We start from the raw sequence: 21,093 nt of genomic DNA, 5'->3' as shown, positions 1-21,093 counted from the left end.
CTCCCACTACCTCTGTGTTGAAGTTTATATATGTTTTGAGGTCCTTCAGAGTATGTTTGATGAAATTATGTGCCTTGACGTTGGGTTCATATAGGTTGATAATTGTTATTTCCTTTTGGTGTATTTCTCCTTTTATTAGTATGGAATGTCCTTCTTTGTCTTGTTTGATCAATGTAGGTTTGAAGTCTACTTTGTCAGACATAAGTATTGCTACTCCTGCCTGTTTTGGGGGGCCATTGGCTTGGTAAATGTTCTTCCAGCCTTTTATCCTAAGCCTATGCTTATTTCTGTCAGTGAGATGCGTCTCCTGTAAGCAACAAATTGTTGGATCTTCCTTTTATGATTGTTTTATTATTCACATGTGCATACAATGCTTGGGTCATTTCTCCCCCCTGTCCCCACCCCCTCCCTTACCACCCACTCTGCCCCCTCTCTCTCCCCCCCACCCCCTCAATACCCAGCAGAAACTATTTTGCCCTTATCTCTAATTTTGTTGAAGAGAGAGTATAAGCAATAATAGGAAGGAACAAGGGTTTTTGCTGGTTGAGATAAGGATAGCTATACAGGAAGTTGGGTCATATTAATTTCCTGTGTGTGTGTGTTACCTTCTAGGTTAATTCTTTTTAATCTAACCTTTTCTGTAGTTCCTGGTCCCCTTTTCCTATTGGCCTCAGTTGCTTTTAAGGTATCTGCTTTAGTTTCTCTGTGTTAAGGGCAACAAATGCTAGGTAATTTTTTAGGTGTCTTACCTATCCTCACCCCTCCCTTGTGTGCTCTCGCTGTTATCATGTGCTCAAAGTCCAATCCCATTGTTGTGTTTGCCCTTGATCTAATGACCGCATATGAGGGAGAACATACGATTTTTGGTCTTTTGGGCCCGGCTAACCTCACTCAGAATGATGTTCTCCAATTCCATCCATTTACCAGCGAATGATAACATTTCGTTCTTCTTCATGGCTGCATAAAATTCCATTGTGTATAGATACCACATTTTTTTCATCCATTCGTCAGTAGTGGGGCATCTTGGCTGTTTCCATAACTTGGCTATCGTGAATAGTGCCGCAGTAAACATGGGTGTGCAGGTGCCTCTGGAGTAACCTGTGTCTTTTGGGTATATCCCCAAGAGTGGTATTGCTGGATCAAATGGTAGATCGATGTCTAGCTTTTTAAGTAGCCTCCAAATTTTTTTCCAGAGTGGTTGTACTAGTTTATATTCCCACGAACAGTGTAAGAGGGTTGGATCTTCCTTTTTAATCCATTTCGTCAAACGGTGCCTTTTGATGGGTGAATTAAGTCTGTTAACATTAAGCGTTAATACTGATAGGTATGTGGCGATTCCTTTCATTTAGTTGTCTTAGTTGTTTGAAGGTTTGATTGTGTGTACCTAAGTTGAGGTTACTCTCTACTTTCTTGCTTTTTCTTTTCCTGTAGTTTAGTGCTGCCTGTCCTTTCATGGTTATGTTGGGTTTCACTTTCTGTGTGCAGAATCCCTTGAAGAATCTTTTGTAGTGGTGGCTTTGTGGTCACATATTGTTTTAGTTGCTGCTTATTATGGAAGACTTTTATTGCTCCATCTATTTTCAATGATAGTTTTGCTGGGTAGAGTATCCTGGGGTTGAAGTTCTTTTCATTCAGTGCCCAGAAGATCTCACCTCACACTCTTCTTGCATTTAATGTTTCTGTTGAGAAGTCTGCTGTGATTTTGATGGGTTTATCTTTGTATGTTATTTGTTTTTTCTCTCTTACAGCCTTCAATATTCTTTCCCTAGTTTCTGAACTTGTTGTTTTTATGATGATATGTCGTGGGGTAGTTCTGTTTTGATCTGGTTTGTTGGTATTCTGGAGGCCTCTTGCATCTGTATGGGAATATCTTTCTCTAGATTTGGGAAATTTTCTGTTATTATTCTGTTGAATATATTACTCATTCCCTTTGCTTGTACCACTTCTTCTTCGATGCCCATGATTCTCAAGTTTGGTCTTTTCATGGAGTTGGTGAGTTCTAGCATTTTCTTTTCACAGGTCTTGAGTTGTTTAATTAATAGTTCTTCAGTTTTTCCTTTAATTACCATTTCATCTTCGAGTTCTGAGATTCTGTCTTCTGTTTGTTCTATTCTTCTGGATTGGCCTTCCGTTTTGTTTTGCAATTTTGTTTCATTCTTTTTTCTGAGGTTTTCCATATCCTTGGTGGTTTCCTCTTTAATGTTGTCTATTTTTGTCCTGAGTTCATTTATCTGTTTATTAATCGTGTTCTCTGTTTCACTTTGGTGTTTATACAGTGCTTCTATGGTTTCCTTATTTCTTCTTTTGCTTTTTCAAATTCTCTATTTTTGTTGTCTTGGAATTTCTTGAGTGTCTCCTGTACATTTTGGTTGACCCTATCCAGTATCATCTCTATAAAATTCTCATTGAGTACCTGTAGTATGTCTTCTTTTAAATTATTCTTGTGGGCTTCATTGGGTTCTTTGGCATAGTTTATCTTCATTTTGTTGGAGTCTGGATCTGAGTATCTGTTTTCTTCATTTCCTTCTGGTTCCTATACTAATTTTTTGCTGTGGGGAAACTGGTTTCCCTGTTTTTTCTGTCTTCCCATCGTCTCCCTTGGTTTTGTTATTGTCCCTGTACTGTGTGCAATTAAGTATTTTCTGGCTGTAATAGCAGTAGTGATATTTAGAATGGAAGGGTGAGAGGGGATGGAAAGCAAAGAAGTTAAAGGAAAAGGGACAAACAAATAATCAAGTAGAAAAGAAAACAAATAGCAAAACAAAGAAACAAAGTTTCAAAGATATAAACAGGGAGAGACAATGTACTATTCAACAGTAAGCTGAAAAGGCATTAGAGAGACAGAGAGAGGATTGAAAATAAAAAATAAAAAGAATGAAGATAAGAATGAAAATAAAAAATAAGTAAATGAAAGAAAAAATGTATATATATAAAATAAAATATAAAATAAAATATAAAAAATTAAAAAATAAATAAAATTAAAAAAAAAACCAACAAACCTCCAATTTCAAATGCAATGAAGTTTCAGTCTTAATAATTTTGGTGTTCGTCCCTCAGCCTCCATTCCTGGAGATGGTACCTCAGATGTTGTTCTGTAGTTGTCTCATCAAAGGCGTAACATACGAAAAAAAAAAACCCACCAAGTGTCCCTAGTTCAAATGCAGTATCGTTTCAGTAAGTTTTTCAGCATGTAGGTGTAAGTCGGTTGTTTTCTCATCAAAGGTAGGGAGAGTGAAAAAAAAAGTCTGGAGACAGTTCTGTGAACGACTATCTGCGGCTGTGGCTTGCTTGCCTGCTACTGTCAGCCTGCTGTTGCTGCAGGTTTTATGCAGATCTCAGGGTTGAGCTTAGCACTCACCTGGCCCTGCAGGCTTTGTTTACTCAGAGTTCTCCTGTGCATGAGCCGGTGCTACAAGCTTTCCCCTTTCCAAGCACACTGGGGGAGGTGACCCTGCACCCACTTTCTCTGGACTGTGTGTTTGTTTACAGCTCATGTGGGAAGTGGGTCTTCCCCCTCTCCTGTGGAATTTTCCTCCCACCACCACTTTTACAAGCTTTTCCCGCTCCTGATTTCTAGCGGTGCTGCTGTTCCTCCTGGCCAGTGTGTTTGTTTACAGCTCATCTTGGAAGTGAATCTTCCCTTCTCTCCTCTCCACTCTCACAAGCTTTCCTGTCCCTGGTTGCTGGGCACTCCCGCCCTCTCCGGCCAGGCCTGGCTTGTTTATTTACAGTTATGGGAGGGATTCTCCTCCCCCCCTCTTTGGTGCTCAGGGCACCCCACCCTCTTTGCTATGTGTCTTTATTGTTCTTATTGCTTATTACTCAGTTTCTCTTTTTTCCCCGGGTGGGGGCCGGTCTGTCTAGGCGGCTATGCTGATGTGGCCCAGGGTTGTCTGTGGAAGTACCACATATTGCTTAGCTCACCTTGTCTGGGTCTTCCCAAGCCGTCTGGGCTCAGGCGTCTGGCGGCAGCCTGGGGGCCCTCCTGGTTTCTCTGTTCAATGTTAAGTGAGATGCTCTGCGTAGGCTGGAGGTGTGGAGGGGTCAAAGTTTTGCCTCTTCTTGGTGGCCTTGCCTGCAAGGTGTTTTTCCAGTGTCTCTCCAAGATTTCATCTTAGGAGACATGCTTTCTGCTTCCTCCCTCTAGCCGCCATCTTGGAAAATCCCAAACTGTGTCTTTTGATGGGGGACTTAATCCCATTAATGTTCAGTGTTAATATTGATAGGCATGTGGTGATTCCTGTCATTTAGTTGTCTTTGTTGTTTAAGGGTTTGATTGTTTGCAGCTGAATCAATGTTACTCTCTACTTTCTTGCCTTTTCTTCTCCTGTGGTTTGCTTTTGCCTGTCCTTTCATGGTTTTGTATGCCATCATTTTCTATGTGCAGGATTCTTTGAAGAATCTTTTGTAGTGGTGGCTTGGTGGTTATATATTGCTTTAGCTTCTGCTTATCATGGAAGACTTTTATTGCTCCATCTATTATGAATGATAGTTTTGCTGGGTAGAGTATCCTGGGGTTGAAGTTATTTTCATTCAGTGCTGGAATACCTCTCTCCATGCTCTTCTTGCTTTCAGTGTTTCTGTTGAGAAATCTGCTGTGATTTTGATGGGTTTACCTGTGTATGTTATTTGTATTTTCTCTCTCACAGTCTTCAATATTCTTTCTCTATTCTCTGTGCTTGTTGTTTAATGATAATATGTCATGGGGTAGTTCTATTTTGTCTGTTTGGTGTTCTGGAGGCCTCCTGTACCGAAATGGGCGTAGTTTTCTCTAGATTTGGGGAAATTTTCTGTTATTATTTTGTTGCTTGTATTACAAATTCCTGTTGCTTGCACCTCTTCTTCTTCTTCAATGCCCATGATCCTCAGGTTTGGTCTTTTGATCAAGTCCATGAGCTTGCATATTCCTTTCACAGGTTTTGAGTAGTTTAAGTAATAGTTCTTTGGTTTTTCCTTTAATTTCCATTTCATCTTCAAGTTCTGAGATTCTCCCTTCTACTTGTTCTAGACTGCTGGAGTGGCCTTCCATTGTGTTTTATATTTCTGTTTCATTCTTTTTTCTGAGTTTTTTTATATCATGGGTCATTTCCTCTTTAATATTGTCAATTTTTGTTCTTAATTCACTTATCTCTCTATTTATGGTGTTCTCGGTTTCACTTTAGTATTTATTTAGGGCTCCTATGAGTTCACTCATGTGTTTTTGTGTCTTCATATTCTTTATTTTTATTGTCTTGGAATTTCTTGAATGCCTCCTGTACATTATGGTTGACCTTGTCTCGTAACAGCTCATGAAATTCTCAGTGATTTCTTGCAGGTTTTCTTTCAGGATGTTCTTGTGGGCTTCCTTGGGTTCCTTTGGATACTCTATCTTTGTTTTCTTGGCATCTGGAACTGGGTATCCATTTTCTTCATTTCCCTTCTAATCCTGTACCAATTTATTTTTCGGGGGAGAATGGTTTCCATCCCTTTTTCATCTTCCCATGATTCCACTTGGTGTTGTTTCTGTCCCTGGTCTGCGTGTAATTTAGTATTAGCTAACTTACAACCATAAAAGTAATGAGATCTAGAAAAAAGAGCAAGAAGAAAAAGAAAGAAAAGAAAGAAAAAAAATAGAGAAACAAAGAAATCAACATGGAGAGATGGTGTACTAAGTAACAGCAAACTAAACAAACACTTAGAGAGAATGAGAAAAAAGAAAAAAAGGAAAAAAAATACAAAAGAAAAAGAAGAAAAGAAAGACAAAAAAAAAATAAAACCCAGGTTGAGGAACAATGAAGTTTCAGTCTTGGCAGTTTTGGTATTACTCCTTCAGTATCCAGTGCTGGTGTTGGTATTTAAGGAGTAGCTCTGTTGTTGTCTCACCACATTGTTGGGTCTGGAGACAGCTTTGTGAACCGCTATCTGTTGAGTTCCTATTCTGTGGTCCAGTGCTCTTCTCTGGACATAAAATGTACATACAGCAAAATACCAAAATGTTGCTGAATTCTACATTCAAATTACTCCTCAGGTGATAGAATTAATTCTAGGGCCTCAGGGAGAGGGAGCCCGGCAGCAAAATCCCAGGAGTGGGAGAGAGAGGGCTTGATTTGGTATTTCTTGTGCTGTGAGCCTCTTCCCTCATCTTTGTGTTTCCTTTTTTTTTTTTGGATGGGTCTAGGTTTGAACTCACACATGGAAAGTAGATGCAATGATTTTAAGATGTGCCTCTCTGTAAAATGCATTTTATATTACATTCATTGCCTATTTATAATTATTTGCCTAATGATCACACTCATATCCTCTGTGGTTAGCCAGTTTCTTGTTTTAACTTATGTCCATTGTTTTCAGTCCTGAAGGAGTTTCGATGTCAATTCTGTTTTCTATAATGTACACACATGCAGGATAACACAGGAAGAGAAGTATGTATAGCATCTCCTTGGCCAATCCAGGAGAAATGTGATGTTTCTGATGGCTGAAGACATGATAGGATGCTCTCATGGACATTTGTTAGCCTGGTAGCTCTCTTATTGGTAATTTGAAGATAACTGTCTCTTCCATGTTCACCTGTGGATTTATTGCTGAAATACAATGCATCATATCTATCCATTACTTCCCCTTTTACCATTTGGTTTTACCATTTTGTAATGTTTTGAAGTTATAAACTCTCCCCCTGTTTTATTTATTTATTTGTTTATTGATTTATTGATTGGTTGTAGTACTGGGGTTTGACCTCAGGGCCTATACCTTGAGCTACTCTATCAGCCCTTTTTTGTGAAGTGTTTTCTCAAGATAGGGTCTTGTGAACTATTTGCCTGCACTGGCTTCAAACTGCATTCCTCCTGTTCTCTGCCTCCTGAGTAGCTAGGATTATAGGCTTGAGCCGCCACAGCCAACTTCTCCCTATCTTAAATAGCAAAGTTCCTAATGATTAAAAATGGGGAAATTCAGCTAGAAATAAAGTTTTATTTGGAAAGGTAAGGATCCTAGGCCATATAATAGAAATCTAAGCAGTTCCTGATTTGCTGTGGAGTTTTGTCATATAAAGAATGTTAGTTGGGGGCTGCAGGCATGGCTCAAGTGGTTGAATGCTTATCTAGCAAGCATGAAGCCCTGAATTCAAACTTCAATAGCACTTAAAAGTTACTTATTTTACTTGAAATATTCTTGGCATTCTGCTCTTTTAATGGAATCAAACTTAAACATTTTAATAGGTGGTCTAGAATCCAGAGAACTTTCTTGACAGGACATTGGATGGGATTCTTCATTACTCATTGCCAGGTGTGAGTACCTGCTTCAGTCCTCTTGGATTCATTTGTTGTACTTCATCAATGCCATTGTAACATCTGTTGCAATGTTATCCTTTAAGACTTTGGAGACTTAGGACTGGGAAACTAGGAGAAATATTTTAAGCAATGTATAGTGTCCTGGGCACTATATGAGACTATATGTCTTAGCTGCATAGTTATCTCAGTGATCTTTATGCTGCTCATTTTTAGTATGGATAAAATTAATTGAAATTGATGAATTTAATGTGTTATAAAATCTAGGCACCTGTGTTCTGTATTTTGCTTAAGGAATCTCGAAAGTTTGAAGCAAATGTTTTTTGGAGATTTCTTAGAAATTAATTGAGGACATTAATTTGAGTTTTTAGGTTTAGGAGTTTAGGTAAAGTTTCTATTTCCTTATTAAGAAACGTAATTGGGGGTGAATTCAAGTATAATATATTTGATATATTGTAAGAACTTTTGTAAATGCCACAAAGTACCCCAGCACAACAATGAAAAAAAAAAGAAAAAAGGTAATTGCTTTTTCTTCTCTTCAGAACAGATGTCCCCTGAAGATTACCTAGGAAAGACTATTCTGGTCAGAGATATGCCTGATTTCAGAGTCTGGGGTCTTTGGCAAAGAGTATCAGAGTTCAAGAGTGAGAATAATTATGCTCATTTCCCATGTTATTTCTTTCTCTTAGCATGTATACTTTCAGTAGTAAATTACTCTTAGTTTTTAAGCTTATAGACTCCATTTTATGCATTAGGAGTAGATATATATTATCAGTATTATCTTTAACCTTGATTATTATTTGTAATGAAAAAAATAATAAAATATAGCAGTGAGTTATGACAACCAATCTACATTTCATTTTCAAGGATAACTACTGTGAGAAAAGAGTGCTATAAATGGTGCTAAGTATATTTCTCAGTAGTTGATGAAAAGTTATATTGCTGGAACATAAATAATTTTGAGGTAAACTATCATTAAAATTCATTTTAGGAATCATTATGATATATTTGAGGTGAGCTTTGAAAAGTAGTAGAAGCAATATGAAATTATGTAAATATTGAAAGGCAAGGCTGGCGGCATGGCTTAAGTGGTAGAGCATTTGTCTAGCAAGAATGAGGTCTTGAGTTCAAACCTCAGTACTACAAAGAATAAAAATTGAGAGTCAAGCAGTAGCTGTGGCAGAACCTAGACTTGAATGACCACCAGTCAGGGCTGTAGTCTTTATTCTGCCATTAATATTTGTGGCTTTGGACAAATACCTGTTTTTCTGTTTTCTTACCCACAAAAATCACAAGGTTAGTCAGAATAATCTCCAGTGCTCTAATTTTGTAGTTTGTAATCAGAGTCATAGGCATGATTTTATTTAACTGTCAAAATTAGGGAATAGGTAGGTGATGCAGGGGTTTGCATGGGTGTGTGCATATGTTTGCATTGGGCTCCTTTTCTGATTCTCTACCTACTGAGTTGCATCTGCCTTTGTTTCAGGATAGTTGCTATACTTTTCTTTGGTGGGCATCATCTGTTGTGCTTGACGTATCTGTTCCCTTAGTGTATCCTTTTCTGACTCTTTAGCTTAGACTCTGGCAATTGATGTCTGCTCCTCCCTATTCTTCAGTTCTACCCTCAGGTACTGAGTTTTTATATGTTTACTGCAGAAACTGCCTATGGGTTCCCCCCATACTTCTGGGTGCACACTGCTCTTATGCACCCAAGTAGCCCTTAGATTTTACCTGAAGACTTTTTGGACCAGGTACTGGCCCTACCTTAAACATCTGACTTTGCATCTGGCCAGTGATTGTGACCTCCTTCTCCTGCTTTCTCTCACACCCTCCACCCTGACTGTGGGTGCCTTGAAGTTGACATCTATTTTTTTCCCCTTTGAATCATCAGCACTTGACACACAGGGCTTGGCTATAGAATGGATGACCTGGAAATAATTCTTATATAGGATCAAAAGAGTGTTAAATTGTTTTGAACCAGTTTGTCTAAGGGCAGGCAAAGAAACATAGGGCATTTTTATAAAGATTCTTGTTTGAAATGTAGCTATTAAGAATACCAAGTTTCCTGAGATTTCTGAGTCACAGCAGATATGTACAGCTCCAGGCAGAAGCCCCGAGACATCCATTTGTAGCCGCTGTGTTCAGCAGCTCTGTCAAGTAAGTGTTGGTGTATACACAGGTTTGTACTGAGGAGACCGTAGAGGAGTCGATGATTTATTTAAGCATTTCTGGCATAAAGGTTTAAGGGAAAAAAGAATCCTTAGAGTAAGCAGATAGAAAATGGCTTTGGCAGCCAGTGGAAAAGTATTTATTTTCTTGGAATGAATATTGACTTTGGAGCCAGAGACCTGTTTTAAAATCCCAATCTGTCACTTACCAGTTGAATGACTTAGGACAAATCACTATACTCCTTTCATCATGAGTTTCTCTCACTGCCAAGTGGAGGCATGATTTATTCTTTGTCACCTTGTGGGATTTCTTGGAGGTATCAGGGATGTACTTGTAAAATCACTTGGTAAACTGTTAGTTACTATAAAACATTTCTAGTTCCTATTATTTTAGTAAATTTATGAAACTAATTATGTTTTTGGTTGCAGTGGTTTTTTGAAGTTTTTTCCAGGATGTTTCTGTAACTGGTAGAGTGGGAATTTGAAGATAAATAAAATGTGTTTCTCCCTTCTAAGCATCAGGCATGGCAGTGTTAATTGCCAGGTGATACAGAATTGGCATAGTACCTTGACTGTCTTTCCCAAACTAGGAAACAACAAAAAAATAATTAAGAAACTTTCAGATTGGCTTTATAGAGAATAAGAGGTAAGGCACAGATGTCCCTGAAGTACAAGGGGATCCAAAATCATGAAAGGTTTTCCTGGATGATTTTTAGAAAAATTAAGCATGGACTGCAGCATTTTGGACTCGGTTAAGTTTTGTTGGAACATGTGTAGTGGTGTCAGGTTATCCAGGGTGGACTTATTCAGTGTCTTTTCCCTTTTCTTTTACTTTTTTTTCTTTCTTATTTAAAGCTATATAGGGTCTTGCTATGTAGCCAAAGTTGGCCTTCATCTCTCTATGTAGACTAGGTTGGCCTTGAAGTCAGATCCTCCTGCCATAGCCTCATGAGTGCTGGGATTACAGATATGTACTACCATACCCAGCCTTCAGTGCCTTTTCATTCGATCATTTTTTCTGTGTTGTATGGCATTAAGGAACACAAATATTTGCGTCAGAGTTTCATGTTTTTACTTCAGGTTTTACTCTTAACTGTGTATGTGAGCTTGGGCAATCATTAAATAATTTTCTTGCTTCAGTTTCCACTTGTGAAATAGCTGGTTTTGATGCCCATTTGATAATGTAATCATATGGATTAAATAACATGCTGTGTACAAAATATGTACCACAGCTCCTGGTATAAGTGCTCAATAGATACTAACATTTCATGTATTTATTTAAGAAGTATATACACTGCATGTCTATATGGTGTGTTTTAAACACATACTTTGGAAATCTTATGTTAACTTAAGCAAAAAGGGTATTTTCCAGTGTATGTAGTTGGGATAAATTAGAAACATGGCTTAATCCACACAACTAGATATACCTTCTGCTCCCTCCCACTGATCTCACCCCTACTGTTTCCTATGGTTGTTTTTTTCCTCCCCTTTTATCTTTCTTATTTTTAGAGTAGAGGAGAAGCTATTTACTTGTAACTAAATATTTAGTTTATATTTAGTTTAGATTATTGTTGCTCTTTTTAAAAAAGCAAACATGAGGCCAAAGGCATCAGCATGTTTTAATGTGTATCTTCATTTAAGTGTGAGTTCCCAAAATTCTGTGAACAGCTATGTTCATATGAGTCTGACCTGATGAGTCTGATACTCAGTAAACTAATTAAATGAGTCACCTCACTGAAGTTTGTTTGCTTAAAAAAATTAAAGCAGAATATTACTTTAGAGATTGAGCAGCTTGATAATATTATATAATATATTGAATTAGCAACCCATCCATGAAATTGATAACTAATTTGTTAACTTTTTTATTTTCCACTTTCCTATTCTTTAGACCCATTAATTAATGTTGCAAATGTTAAGGCTAACTGGATAATGCTAAAAACTGTATTCTTTTTATGTTTTGTATAGAAAAATGTTTTTGGAATTGGAAGTAGTTTGTTTTTGGTTTTAATTACTCTTCCTAGAGAAATTTGCCCCTAAATAAGAAAAATAGATTTTTAGAAACAATTTTAAGTTGTCATATTAAAAGAGATTAACTGTAAGTTATTCTGATCACTGTTAGGCTATCCATGTATAGTTTAAAGACAATACTGTTAGTAAAAACAAAAAATAATGGGATTAGCCAGGTGCCAGCAGTTTGCACCTGTAATCTTGGCTACTTAGAAGGTAGAGATCAGAGGGTCATGGTTCAGAACCAGCTGGGGCAAATAGTTCCTGAGACCATATCTGGAAAAACCCCTTCAAAATAAAGGGGTGGTGGAGCAGCTCTGGTGTAGGCCTTGAGTTGAAACCTTCAGTACAGCAAAAAAAAAAAAAAAAAAAAATTGGGATCATATCCGAAAAGTATGGTACTAATTTTCTACATAGCTGCTCCGTATATTTGCAGGAATATGAAAGTACACTTCCAACTGATAACAGGCATATTTATCTGTAAAATGGATTGCATTTTACTTCAATGTGAGCATCCAGTTCCTAAGCCTGACCTCAAGGTAGATGATTATGTACACCATCTCACACTCTTATGCCTGCAGTCCAGGCAATTCCTGTTACTGCTCACCACAAACTTCTCTAAAGGAAGTATCTATGAGGTCCAGTGTTGTTGATTTTGAAAGCAACTCATACTTTTCCCTTGAGTAATGTGATATAATGCATTTTCACTAGTTGATCGGTAATAACTTTTATATTAAGCGGTCCTGATACACCTTGATAAGCATAGCAGGGGCTATGTAAATTCCCTTTCAGAGGATGCCTGTGATGTCCTTGTTACTCTTTCATGTAAAACTGCACCACCACTACCACCACCCACAAAAATCACAAGAGCCTCTTTAAATGAAAATAAATTTCTAAGTTAAATTCGTAACTTTTAGGGAAAAATCAGCAAGTTCAATCAAATTTATTTATATTTCATGGAAGGCAAATTACCATGGAAGATGTGGTAATTTACAAATTATTTTGTCTGGCTTATCAGTTTTCCTATATCTCTCTCCTTTTCAGAAATAGCAGTTTGTACAAAATGAATATTTTTAACTCTTCTCCCTCCCTCCCTTCCTTCCTTCTTTCCCTCTCTATACTGTGGTTTGAACTAAGGGTCTTTTACTTGCTATACAGGTGCTCTACCACTTGAGCCACTCTGGGAACTCTTATCTTTCTTTTAATGAGATTTTGTGCAGAGTCTAAAAGAAAACATGCCTCTCTCTCTCTCTCTCTCTCTCTCTCTCTCTCTCTGTCTGTCTCTCTGTCTCTCCGGATAAAATCGTGGCATAAGAAAGATTTTTCAGAAGGCAAAATGTTGCTCGATCCTAATGTTATGTGATAATCATAGGTTATCTTTCACCGTTGGTGAAGGTGGTTGAATCCTCTGGGCCAAATTCATTTCTTAGGCACTTCAGATTTGTTCAAGAGAGGCTGAATGTGAGCCTAGCTTCTGAAGGGTCTTCATAGTTCACTTTAGTCTTCTAGCAGAGCAGGGTAACTGATTTTTACTTTACTATCAATCATCATGCCTTTCCATGTGTTATATACAATCTGTTTTAATTCATTCAAAAGTGATATCTGCATTGTATTTCTCTAGATTGAGAATATTTTGTTAAGATTCTTTTGGTTCCTTGAGATAAGATTCAATTGAATTAGCTTAGCCAAAAGGTAATGTCAAGGTTATTAAAATGCATGTTTAAGTTATTGTAAAAGCATTTCTTGCAAGTAGATTGATAAGTGCTACCCAAAGCACAGCCAGTGGGTTGAAGTAAATCTCTGCTCTGGACCTAACTGAAGAATATGCCATTTGTTTCTTCTAAGTGCTTGAATGAATATTGCTCTTTTTTTCTTGCAATTTATATAGCTCTCATGGTCACATTTACTGTGTTGTTAGGTCTTATCCTCTCAGACCTCTTCATTCATTGATTTGTGTGTTTTGGTATTGTCTCCCAATGAGATTTTTTTTTTGCTTTTTGGATGCCATGATAAACCTCTGTTGTGGGGCTAGGCATCTGATTTGCTCTGCCACCCAATGAGGAGGATTAACACTGTGCAGGAAATGTCTTGTGTTGGAAGAATTGTAGCCTTTTAAGCTAAGGGTCCTTTATTCATTTTGAATGTTACCTGTTTGGGAAGTTCACTTGCCTTGAAAATTGTGCTGTAAAGAGGTTGTATAGTAGTTTTCCCTTGAAAACTGAACTTCAGTCACACAAAATCTCCTTGAAAATGCCTTAAATACCTTATTGGTGTTAATTATGGTGGAACTATGTTAGCCAATTGTAGAGGGATCTTTTAAGCCTCTTTATCTTATTCATGGATATTTGAAGATGGTCACTTGGAAAAGATACTGTCCTCAGATTTCTATTTTAAGATAAAAGTTTTTTCTTGGCTTTGGAAAATTTTTGATACAGGCATACAATTTCATATGAGCATATTTTTCATCCGTTCACCAACTTTTGAAGTTACTGTATTTAAAAATCTATGTGAAATGGCATTTATTTTATTAACACTTGAATCTATGTTTGGTGATTTATGGTTTTACTTGTTTATTAAATACTGACAGAACACATACCTGTGACCGTTAATTGGCTAAATGTTAGTGACACCACAGTGAACATGATAGGATGGTCTTTATGGAACTTACCCATTTATTTTTTGGGGGTATTGGGGCTTGAACTTAGGGTTGCACACTTGCTAGGCAAGTACTCTATCACTTGAGCCACACTCTCACCCCTGGCTTAGACATAGAGTTTATAGCATGCTATCGTCATCCCCCAGCTTTATTTTATAGCAGTTGCAGAGTGCTTGTTCATAGCAAAAGTTTAGTGATATCCAGAACATTCATATATAACCAGAAAGAATATGTTCTGTGATGAGTCCCACCTGTGGAAAACAATGACCTATTACACAGATTTAAAAACTTTCCATAAATGAAAATTTCTATAGAAAATACAGAAAATGAAGGCAGCACTGACTGGCTGAAATGTGTGTCAGGGTGGGAAACTTTCCATCATTAAGTCCTTCTAAGAGGCACCTTTGGGACACCCTGGAGCCCTGGAGTATGGAGGAGGCATGGAATGCAGTTTGAAAACGGGTCCCTGGATTGTTTAATATTTGAAAAATCCTTTACTGTTGAGTATTTTGGAGATGCTGGTATTGGGAAATAAAGCTTTCCATTGTTGATGTCAACTAATAATTCCTAGTACTGTTTTACTTTAATTGGAGGTACCACCAGTATTGTGGATGACACACTTAGAAAATCTTCAGTAGATTAGGTAATATGGAATGTTACTTCTTGAAAACCATTTTGTATGGTTACTGTTTTTATAATATGATTTTAGGCAAAAGCAGCTCATTAATTTTTCTCATTGTTCAGGATATTTTGTAGTCTAGTGAACTTCATGTGGAATCCCTGATTAAAAAGAAGTTTGTGTGCATAGTTATTCATTGAAACTCCCTTCTTAGGAGGATTTTTTTCTCACTGGAGTTTCTCACTGTGGCTGCCTGCATCTATGATTGTTGAGTGTCTCTTTTCATCCCAGTGTTTTGTTAGGAGATGGCCACAGACAGCATAAGGATGAGGCTGAGCTCAAGCTGTGTTTCTTTTCTCAGGGTTTATTATCTGGTGTCCTTGCAGGGCCTCAGCTCAAGCACTTTGTCCCATGCCATACTTTTTGGTGCCCAGCTTTTAATTTTCAGGTCTGATATTTAAGCAACACCATCTTGCAAGCATGTTCATTGTTATTGTTGTGGCTAGACTGCTTGAGAAGTTGTATCTGACCATTTTGTGTGGGGCTTTTGTAGATAGATGTATCCTCCAGAAGGATTCCTTTGAAAAACGAGGATGACAGGACTGTGCAAAAGGAGCCACTGCACTGCAGTGGAGCCCTGGACAGCTCCCACAAGCAGCTTTGGATCTGGCAAGGCCCTTTAGAACTGCCCTAGGTTGAGGCAAGCAGACCAGGACTCTATAGTCAAATCTGGCCCATCCACTACATGTGGTGGGCCCCATCCCTCCCTCTTTAGGGGCCATGGTCTTTTGCAGGGAATTGTGGGTGTGAGCTTAGGATGGTATGATGTGGGATAAGGAGCTTTCTTTTGATGAAGGCAGGTAAGGGGACCCTGGTGGCATCCCCTAGAGCTATGCTTTCTGTTTTCACATACATCTGTTTTTAAAAACTGACAATTAGGTTTGAAATGTATTTTTCACAGTTAACAATAAGCTTTCATAATTTAGAATATTAATGCTTAAACTTTAATACGTGCAAAAGTATTAAAACTTAACACCATAAGTAATATTGAAAATGTAATATAATCCCATCTATAAAATCCACAGTTGTTTTGTCTTCTGTCTGAAACAATTAATTAGGAATATGCCCTGATAAAAGTTGCATTGTAATTTTGAGTTTTATGATATACAAGTAGTGCAAATACAAATAGTATTTTAAAAAAATACTATTTTTTAATTTGGTAGGACAGGGGTTTAAACTCAGGGTTTTGCGCTTGCAAAGCAGAGATCCTGCCACTTGAGCCATACCTCCAATCTGTTTTTCTCTGGTTATTGTGGAGATGGGGTCTTGTGAACTATTCGCTTGGGCTGGCCTCAAACCTTGATCCTCCTGAGCTCAGTCTCCCAAGCAGCTAGGATTACAGCTGTGATCCACTGCTGCCTCGCTAGTACTTTACTTGTGATTCATGAAGTATTTCTGTAAGAAGGACTAAACCTCCCAAAAGAAAAAACTTCAAAGCCTTAAGTAGTGTTCTCTGTATCTGCAATTTGCAATTTAAAATGATACCATCTTTTCCTTGATCATTGTAAAGGGTGGGTGTTACCTTGAGTAGAGATGGACTTCTTAGCCCTTCACTTCTTCCCATTGGCAACTTCATGGTGATAGATGGGGACAAGGAGAAGAACACAGGGCAGGAGAACACATCCTGTGCTTTGGTGTCAGGCAGGTCTGGGGGTTGGGGTTCAGCCCTGTCATCACTGTGTGACATGAACATGGACAGTACGGACTCACTCATGTTACCGTACAGACAGTACGGGGTAAGTCGCACTCAAGCAGCCTTTGCCAGTTTCAAGGGACTGTTCCTGTGTCCCTCTTCTCGCCACTCTGGCGGGTCATTTTCCTTGGTCGCTCTCGATCACCCGAGTTACAGCACGGGTCCACCACGACCAGTACCTTCTAGCTCTGGCCACCCGCTACAGGTCAGACACCGCTCCGAGTCCGGTTACTGTGGTCGCCTTTTCCCCGGCAGCCTTACTGTGGACCCGCGTGCTCCCGGAGAATGCCACCCGTGAGCTCTCCTGCTCGGTTTCAGGAGCACCTGCTTTTGGTCAGTGACGCGTCTGCGAGGACCCCTTTTCTCGACTGGTGAGCACTTACACGTGCAACAATTTCCTTAGTAAATGTGTGAACTGAACTCGTGGCTCTGGGTCCTCCTTCACGGGTGTTGCTGGCGAAGGGTGGTTGAACGCCGCGGTTGAGTGCACGCTTTTGAGGGCCTGTTCACCGTGCTCATGTTGAAGTGATGCCTGTGAGCCTGGGTTTCCTCATCGGTAACATTGAGGCTGTAATAGAACTTGTATTATGAGATCTCAGCACAAGCTCTGGCATATTGTAAGTGTTCAATAAATGTGAACGATAGCTGTAATGATCTGTAATCATATTTATTGGTCAGTTCTGTTTCGCTGAGCTTTTCAACCCTTTTACTAACTGTAGAGGGCAAGGGGCGCATCATTTTAGTTATTGTTAACAAATTGCCCCTGGGGACTTGGCTTCATTCTTCACAGGGGATGGCTATGAAGGAAACAATAAGCTGAACCATAAAGAAATAATGAAAGAATTTCATAGAGCCTCAGTTAGGGGAAAGCAATAGACGGCACCCTTGTTTTAGGACCTGGGAGGGGCTCTTTTCTTTGTGGCTGTGGATGTCCTAGTGGGCAGAAGCTGGGTGAATAGGAGGCTGCAGTAGCACCTGTTAGTGTGAACACAGACAACAGAGGAAACTGTGGGGCTGCCTATGATAGCACAGTGACAGAGTTCTGAGCAGCTGAAACCTTTGTTCCTAAACATGTTTTTGGTAGTCCCTGGGCAACCAAAACAAACTAGGCAGATTTTGAAGGAGTAATCTGGGAAGTAGGATTATTCTTTGAGCAGTGCTGGTAAACAAGTAAATGGATTGAGCATATCTTTAAAGGAGAAATATCAAAGGACAATTCACGGGGAAAACTTCAAACAAGTGTGTATCTCATATGTTTTTAAAAGTATATAGCATTACCTAATTACTGATTGTGATGTCAGCCTAATACCTTTCATTTGAAGATACTTTCATGTCACAGCCAGCAGGCTGACAACATTTTGGGTCCAGCTTTTCTATAAAACACCTAATGGTGTGCTTAGGTTCATTTTTCATTAATCATGGTGTGTGTGTATTTAAAATTCATATAAAACTTCTGATTTAAATGAAACAGCCTGTAAATATCTTATTAGTGTGTTTGTAGTTCATTAGTGATTCATAGATTTTTTAATGTTAGCAGAACTGTTGGCAGTATTCATAACATCTGAAACAAAAACCCTGTCCTAAAGGTTAAACAAACAGTTATTAATTTCAACAAATCAGCATAGAGTTGAGGGCATACAGCGGTAGGTATTTTATTTGATTGCTTCTGAAGGACATAAAAAGTAGGCAACACATCCATATCCTTGAAGAATTTAGACTTAGGTACATAATTGAGCAACTGTGGCATGTAATTAGGAGCCTGGCTATGGACCAGATACTAACTATACAAGGTAGGCAAAAAGTTATAGATAATAAATGCTACATGAAAATATAATTGAAGGACTCCAGAAGGATGTAAAGGGATGAGATTGCTGAGGTTTATAATGGTCAAAGAAAGCTTCATGGAAGTGGAATCTGGGTGGGGTTGGCAGATTGGGAATTGAAGCAGGGAGGCTGCTTGAGGTCGGAGTCCAGGTGAGTGATAAGACAATTCATAGCCTAGCCTGTTGGGTGTGGAGTGTGTATATTTAGTAAGGTTATTAGTGTGTGTGTGTGTGCGTGTGTGTGTGTGTGTGTGTGTAGGAGGGTCTTGAAAGCCAGGCAGTGGGGAATACAAGTTTTATCCTATTATGGTAATAGGAGAATTGAATCTGACCTGGGAGATAGGGACAGAAATTTCAGTTGTGATAGTAGTCTAGTTGAGGGCTGTTAAAGGTTGGAATTATGCTGCAGGAAGATGAATACAGCATTTTGAAGATGCAGAGTGGATAGTACCTGTTCTCTGCAATAGTTGCAGAGAGGATGAGAAATAAGGAATTGACTTTGATATTTTCAGTTGGAAGGCAAGGGTTAAATGTTGTTATAAACAGAAGTGGAAAAGCTAGGTGAGTGATCTCCAAGGAGAAAATCCTGAATGTAATTTTGGGGATGTTGAGACTTTTGAGGTGATGGGAAACATAGAAACATTGAGAGGCATTGAGGGCCATAGACCTGGAACTCCTTTGAGTTAGTAGTTAACCCGTCTGCATTTCATGCCCTCAAGCGTGCTTCTACTCAATTACCAGGTCCCCTGCTAGATAGATTTTAAGCAGGGTTGGTGGAAGATAAAGGCAGGGAGAAGGAAGACCTAATCTGGTCTAGATACAAGAGAGAAACAAGACTAGGGGAATGATGAGTGGTTAGGAGGCATAAATAGTAATCTGTGTCATAGGTAATAGTGACCTAGACCAAGGTGGTCAGTGAGAACAGAGACAGATGCATGCAGATTCCAAGACTCCAATGAGGAAGCAGTGGGTTAACACATATGATTTGGGAATTGATTGGATAGGCTGCCTTGATGGGTTCTTTGACATTTTAGTCCTAGAAGGAGTAAACAGAGGATCAGAGTTGGATAGAGCTACCTTTATTAGCCTTTTCTGCAAACAGATGGTTAAACTTCAGGTTGGGGAACATTAACTGCTAATTCAAAAAGTGAATCTGGCCGGGCGCGGTGGCGCGCGCCTGTAGTCCTAGCTACTCGGGAGGCTGAGGCAGGAGGATCGCTTGAGTCCAGGAGTTCTGGGCTGCAGTGCGCTATGCCGATCGGGTGTCCGCACTAAGTTCGGCATCAATATGGTGACCTCCCGGGAGCGGGGGACCACCAGGTTGCCTAAGGAGGGGTGAACCGGCCCAGGTCGGAAAAAGTGAATCTGGGTATTTAAACCCTTTATGGGCTGGGTATATACCCATTATACATGCACATGTATGTGTTAAAACAGAGTTGACCCTCTTGGCTGGGATATACATATATAAATATGTTTTTTCCTTCTCTGGGGTTATTTGTGATGTACACCAAGGATTAAAAACTGGGAAGAAGCAATCTTAAATATGCATTAGGTTATTGTCATTTAGTTATGCTAAAATTTTATCTTCCCAATTCAGTTGGAATAATTTCGTTAGCAGTGCCTTAAGGAACAGGATATATGATTGAATTTTCTTTTAGTGAGTTGCCTAGTTACATTGAATCCAATTAAATTTTGCTTACGTTATCAGTGTGTTAAATGCAACCAAGTGTGGTGTTCAGTATATTTAGATAAGTTGTATCAGTAAAAGGAACTTGTAGTTAATATGTTGAGCTACTAAACATAGAAAATGTAGGTCTTCCAACACAGTGTATCATTTTTACTTAAAAAATTAAATGATTATTTAAACATTTATTCTGCTGTAAATTTCCTCATTAAAATGCCTTTAAAATTTAGGTTTATATAGAATATTGTGAGATTAGTTATTTAAAATTTGTTAGTAGCTCTACAATAATTTCACATACTTCATTTTTGAAAACATCAAGAACTTGAAATGAGTATTTCTTTTCTGCAAGGGTGAAATATTACTATACTTAAGATTTAAAAAGTCACATCAGAAAATAAATAAAAGATGCTTTGTAGCTTTTTGTTTAAAATTTGGTTGAAAATTACTGTGGTTTTAGAAAATTTTTTGGGGGGAAATTTAAATGTCTTAATAATTTCATGTTTTATCTTGTTCATCAATAAAAATATTTTATAAGTTCAAAAGTTTTTTTGAAAATCAAAGCCCAAAGTAGTCAACTTCCAAACACAAACTATATATCTCAAAATAGTGCTAGTGAGCTGGAATGCTGTGAGTGTTGGGAATGTCTAGTCTCATGTGAGGATTTATTGGCCTTGGCCCTTTGTGGAGACGGTAAGCTGGGACATTCAAGTAAGTAATTTTTTGGGCTGATGGATCGGCTCAAGTGGTAGAGCGCCTGCCTAGCAAGTGTGAGGCCCTGAGTTCAAACCCCCGTGCTGCCAAAAAACCAAAAAACAAATCAAGTAATTAAGTTTTGTTTTCTTCCAGTCAGGAGCTAAGGGATAAGACTTTGTGACTGGTTTCCTAATCTCTGTTCATTTTTATCTAAGTGGAGTTTGCTGTTGAATTTTCTTACATGACATTATTTAGGAATAGATATCCTTGGGAAACTTATTGAAAAATCACAAACTTAAGTGTTTTTATTTATGTTTAACATTTTAGGTATGCTATACCCCCGGAACATGGAAAACGACTTGAAAGATTAGCCCAAGGTAAAACTTGCTTTCCATTTCTTACTGTGATAGGTTCAGTGTTTTTGAGATATG

General features: G+C 38.5%; 1 protein-coding gene across 13 annotated transcripts in view; it reads left to right on the top strand.

Annotated features, from left to right (window-relative positions):
* Window positions 1-21,093, top strand: part of Kdm4c (lysine demethylase 4C) — a 365,075-nt gene that overhangs the window by 69,188 nt on the left and 274,794 nt on the right. For 10 of the 13 annotated variants that reach the window (XM_074051899.1, XM_074051898.1, XM_074051897.1 and 7 more), the window contains one exon: window positions 20,990-21,039. The exons of the other annotated variants lie outside the window; for them this stretch is intronic. In XM_074051899.1, coding sequence (XP_073908000.1) covers window positions 20,990-21,039 — 50 coding nt within the window. The remainder of the gene's footprint in view (window positions 1-20,989; window positions 21,040-21,093) is intronic. 13 annotated transcript variants of the gene reach the window in all.

This window comes from Castor canadensis, chromosome 13 (assembly GCF_047511655.1).
Source record: "Castor canadensis chromosome 13, mCasCan1.hap1v2, whole genome shotgun sequence".
NCBI lineage: Eukaryota > Metazoa > Chordata > Mammalia > Rodentia > Castoridae > Castor > Castor canadensis.
The sequence above is the reverse complement of the archived record's forward strand: the minus strand, read 5'-3'. Positions and strand labels throughout refer to the sequence as shown.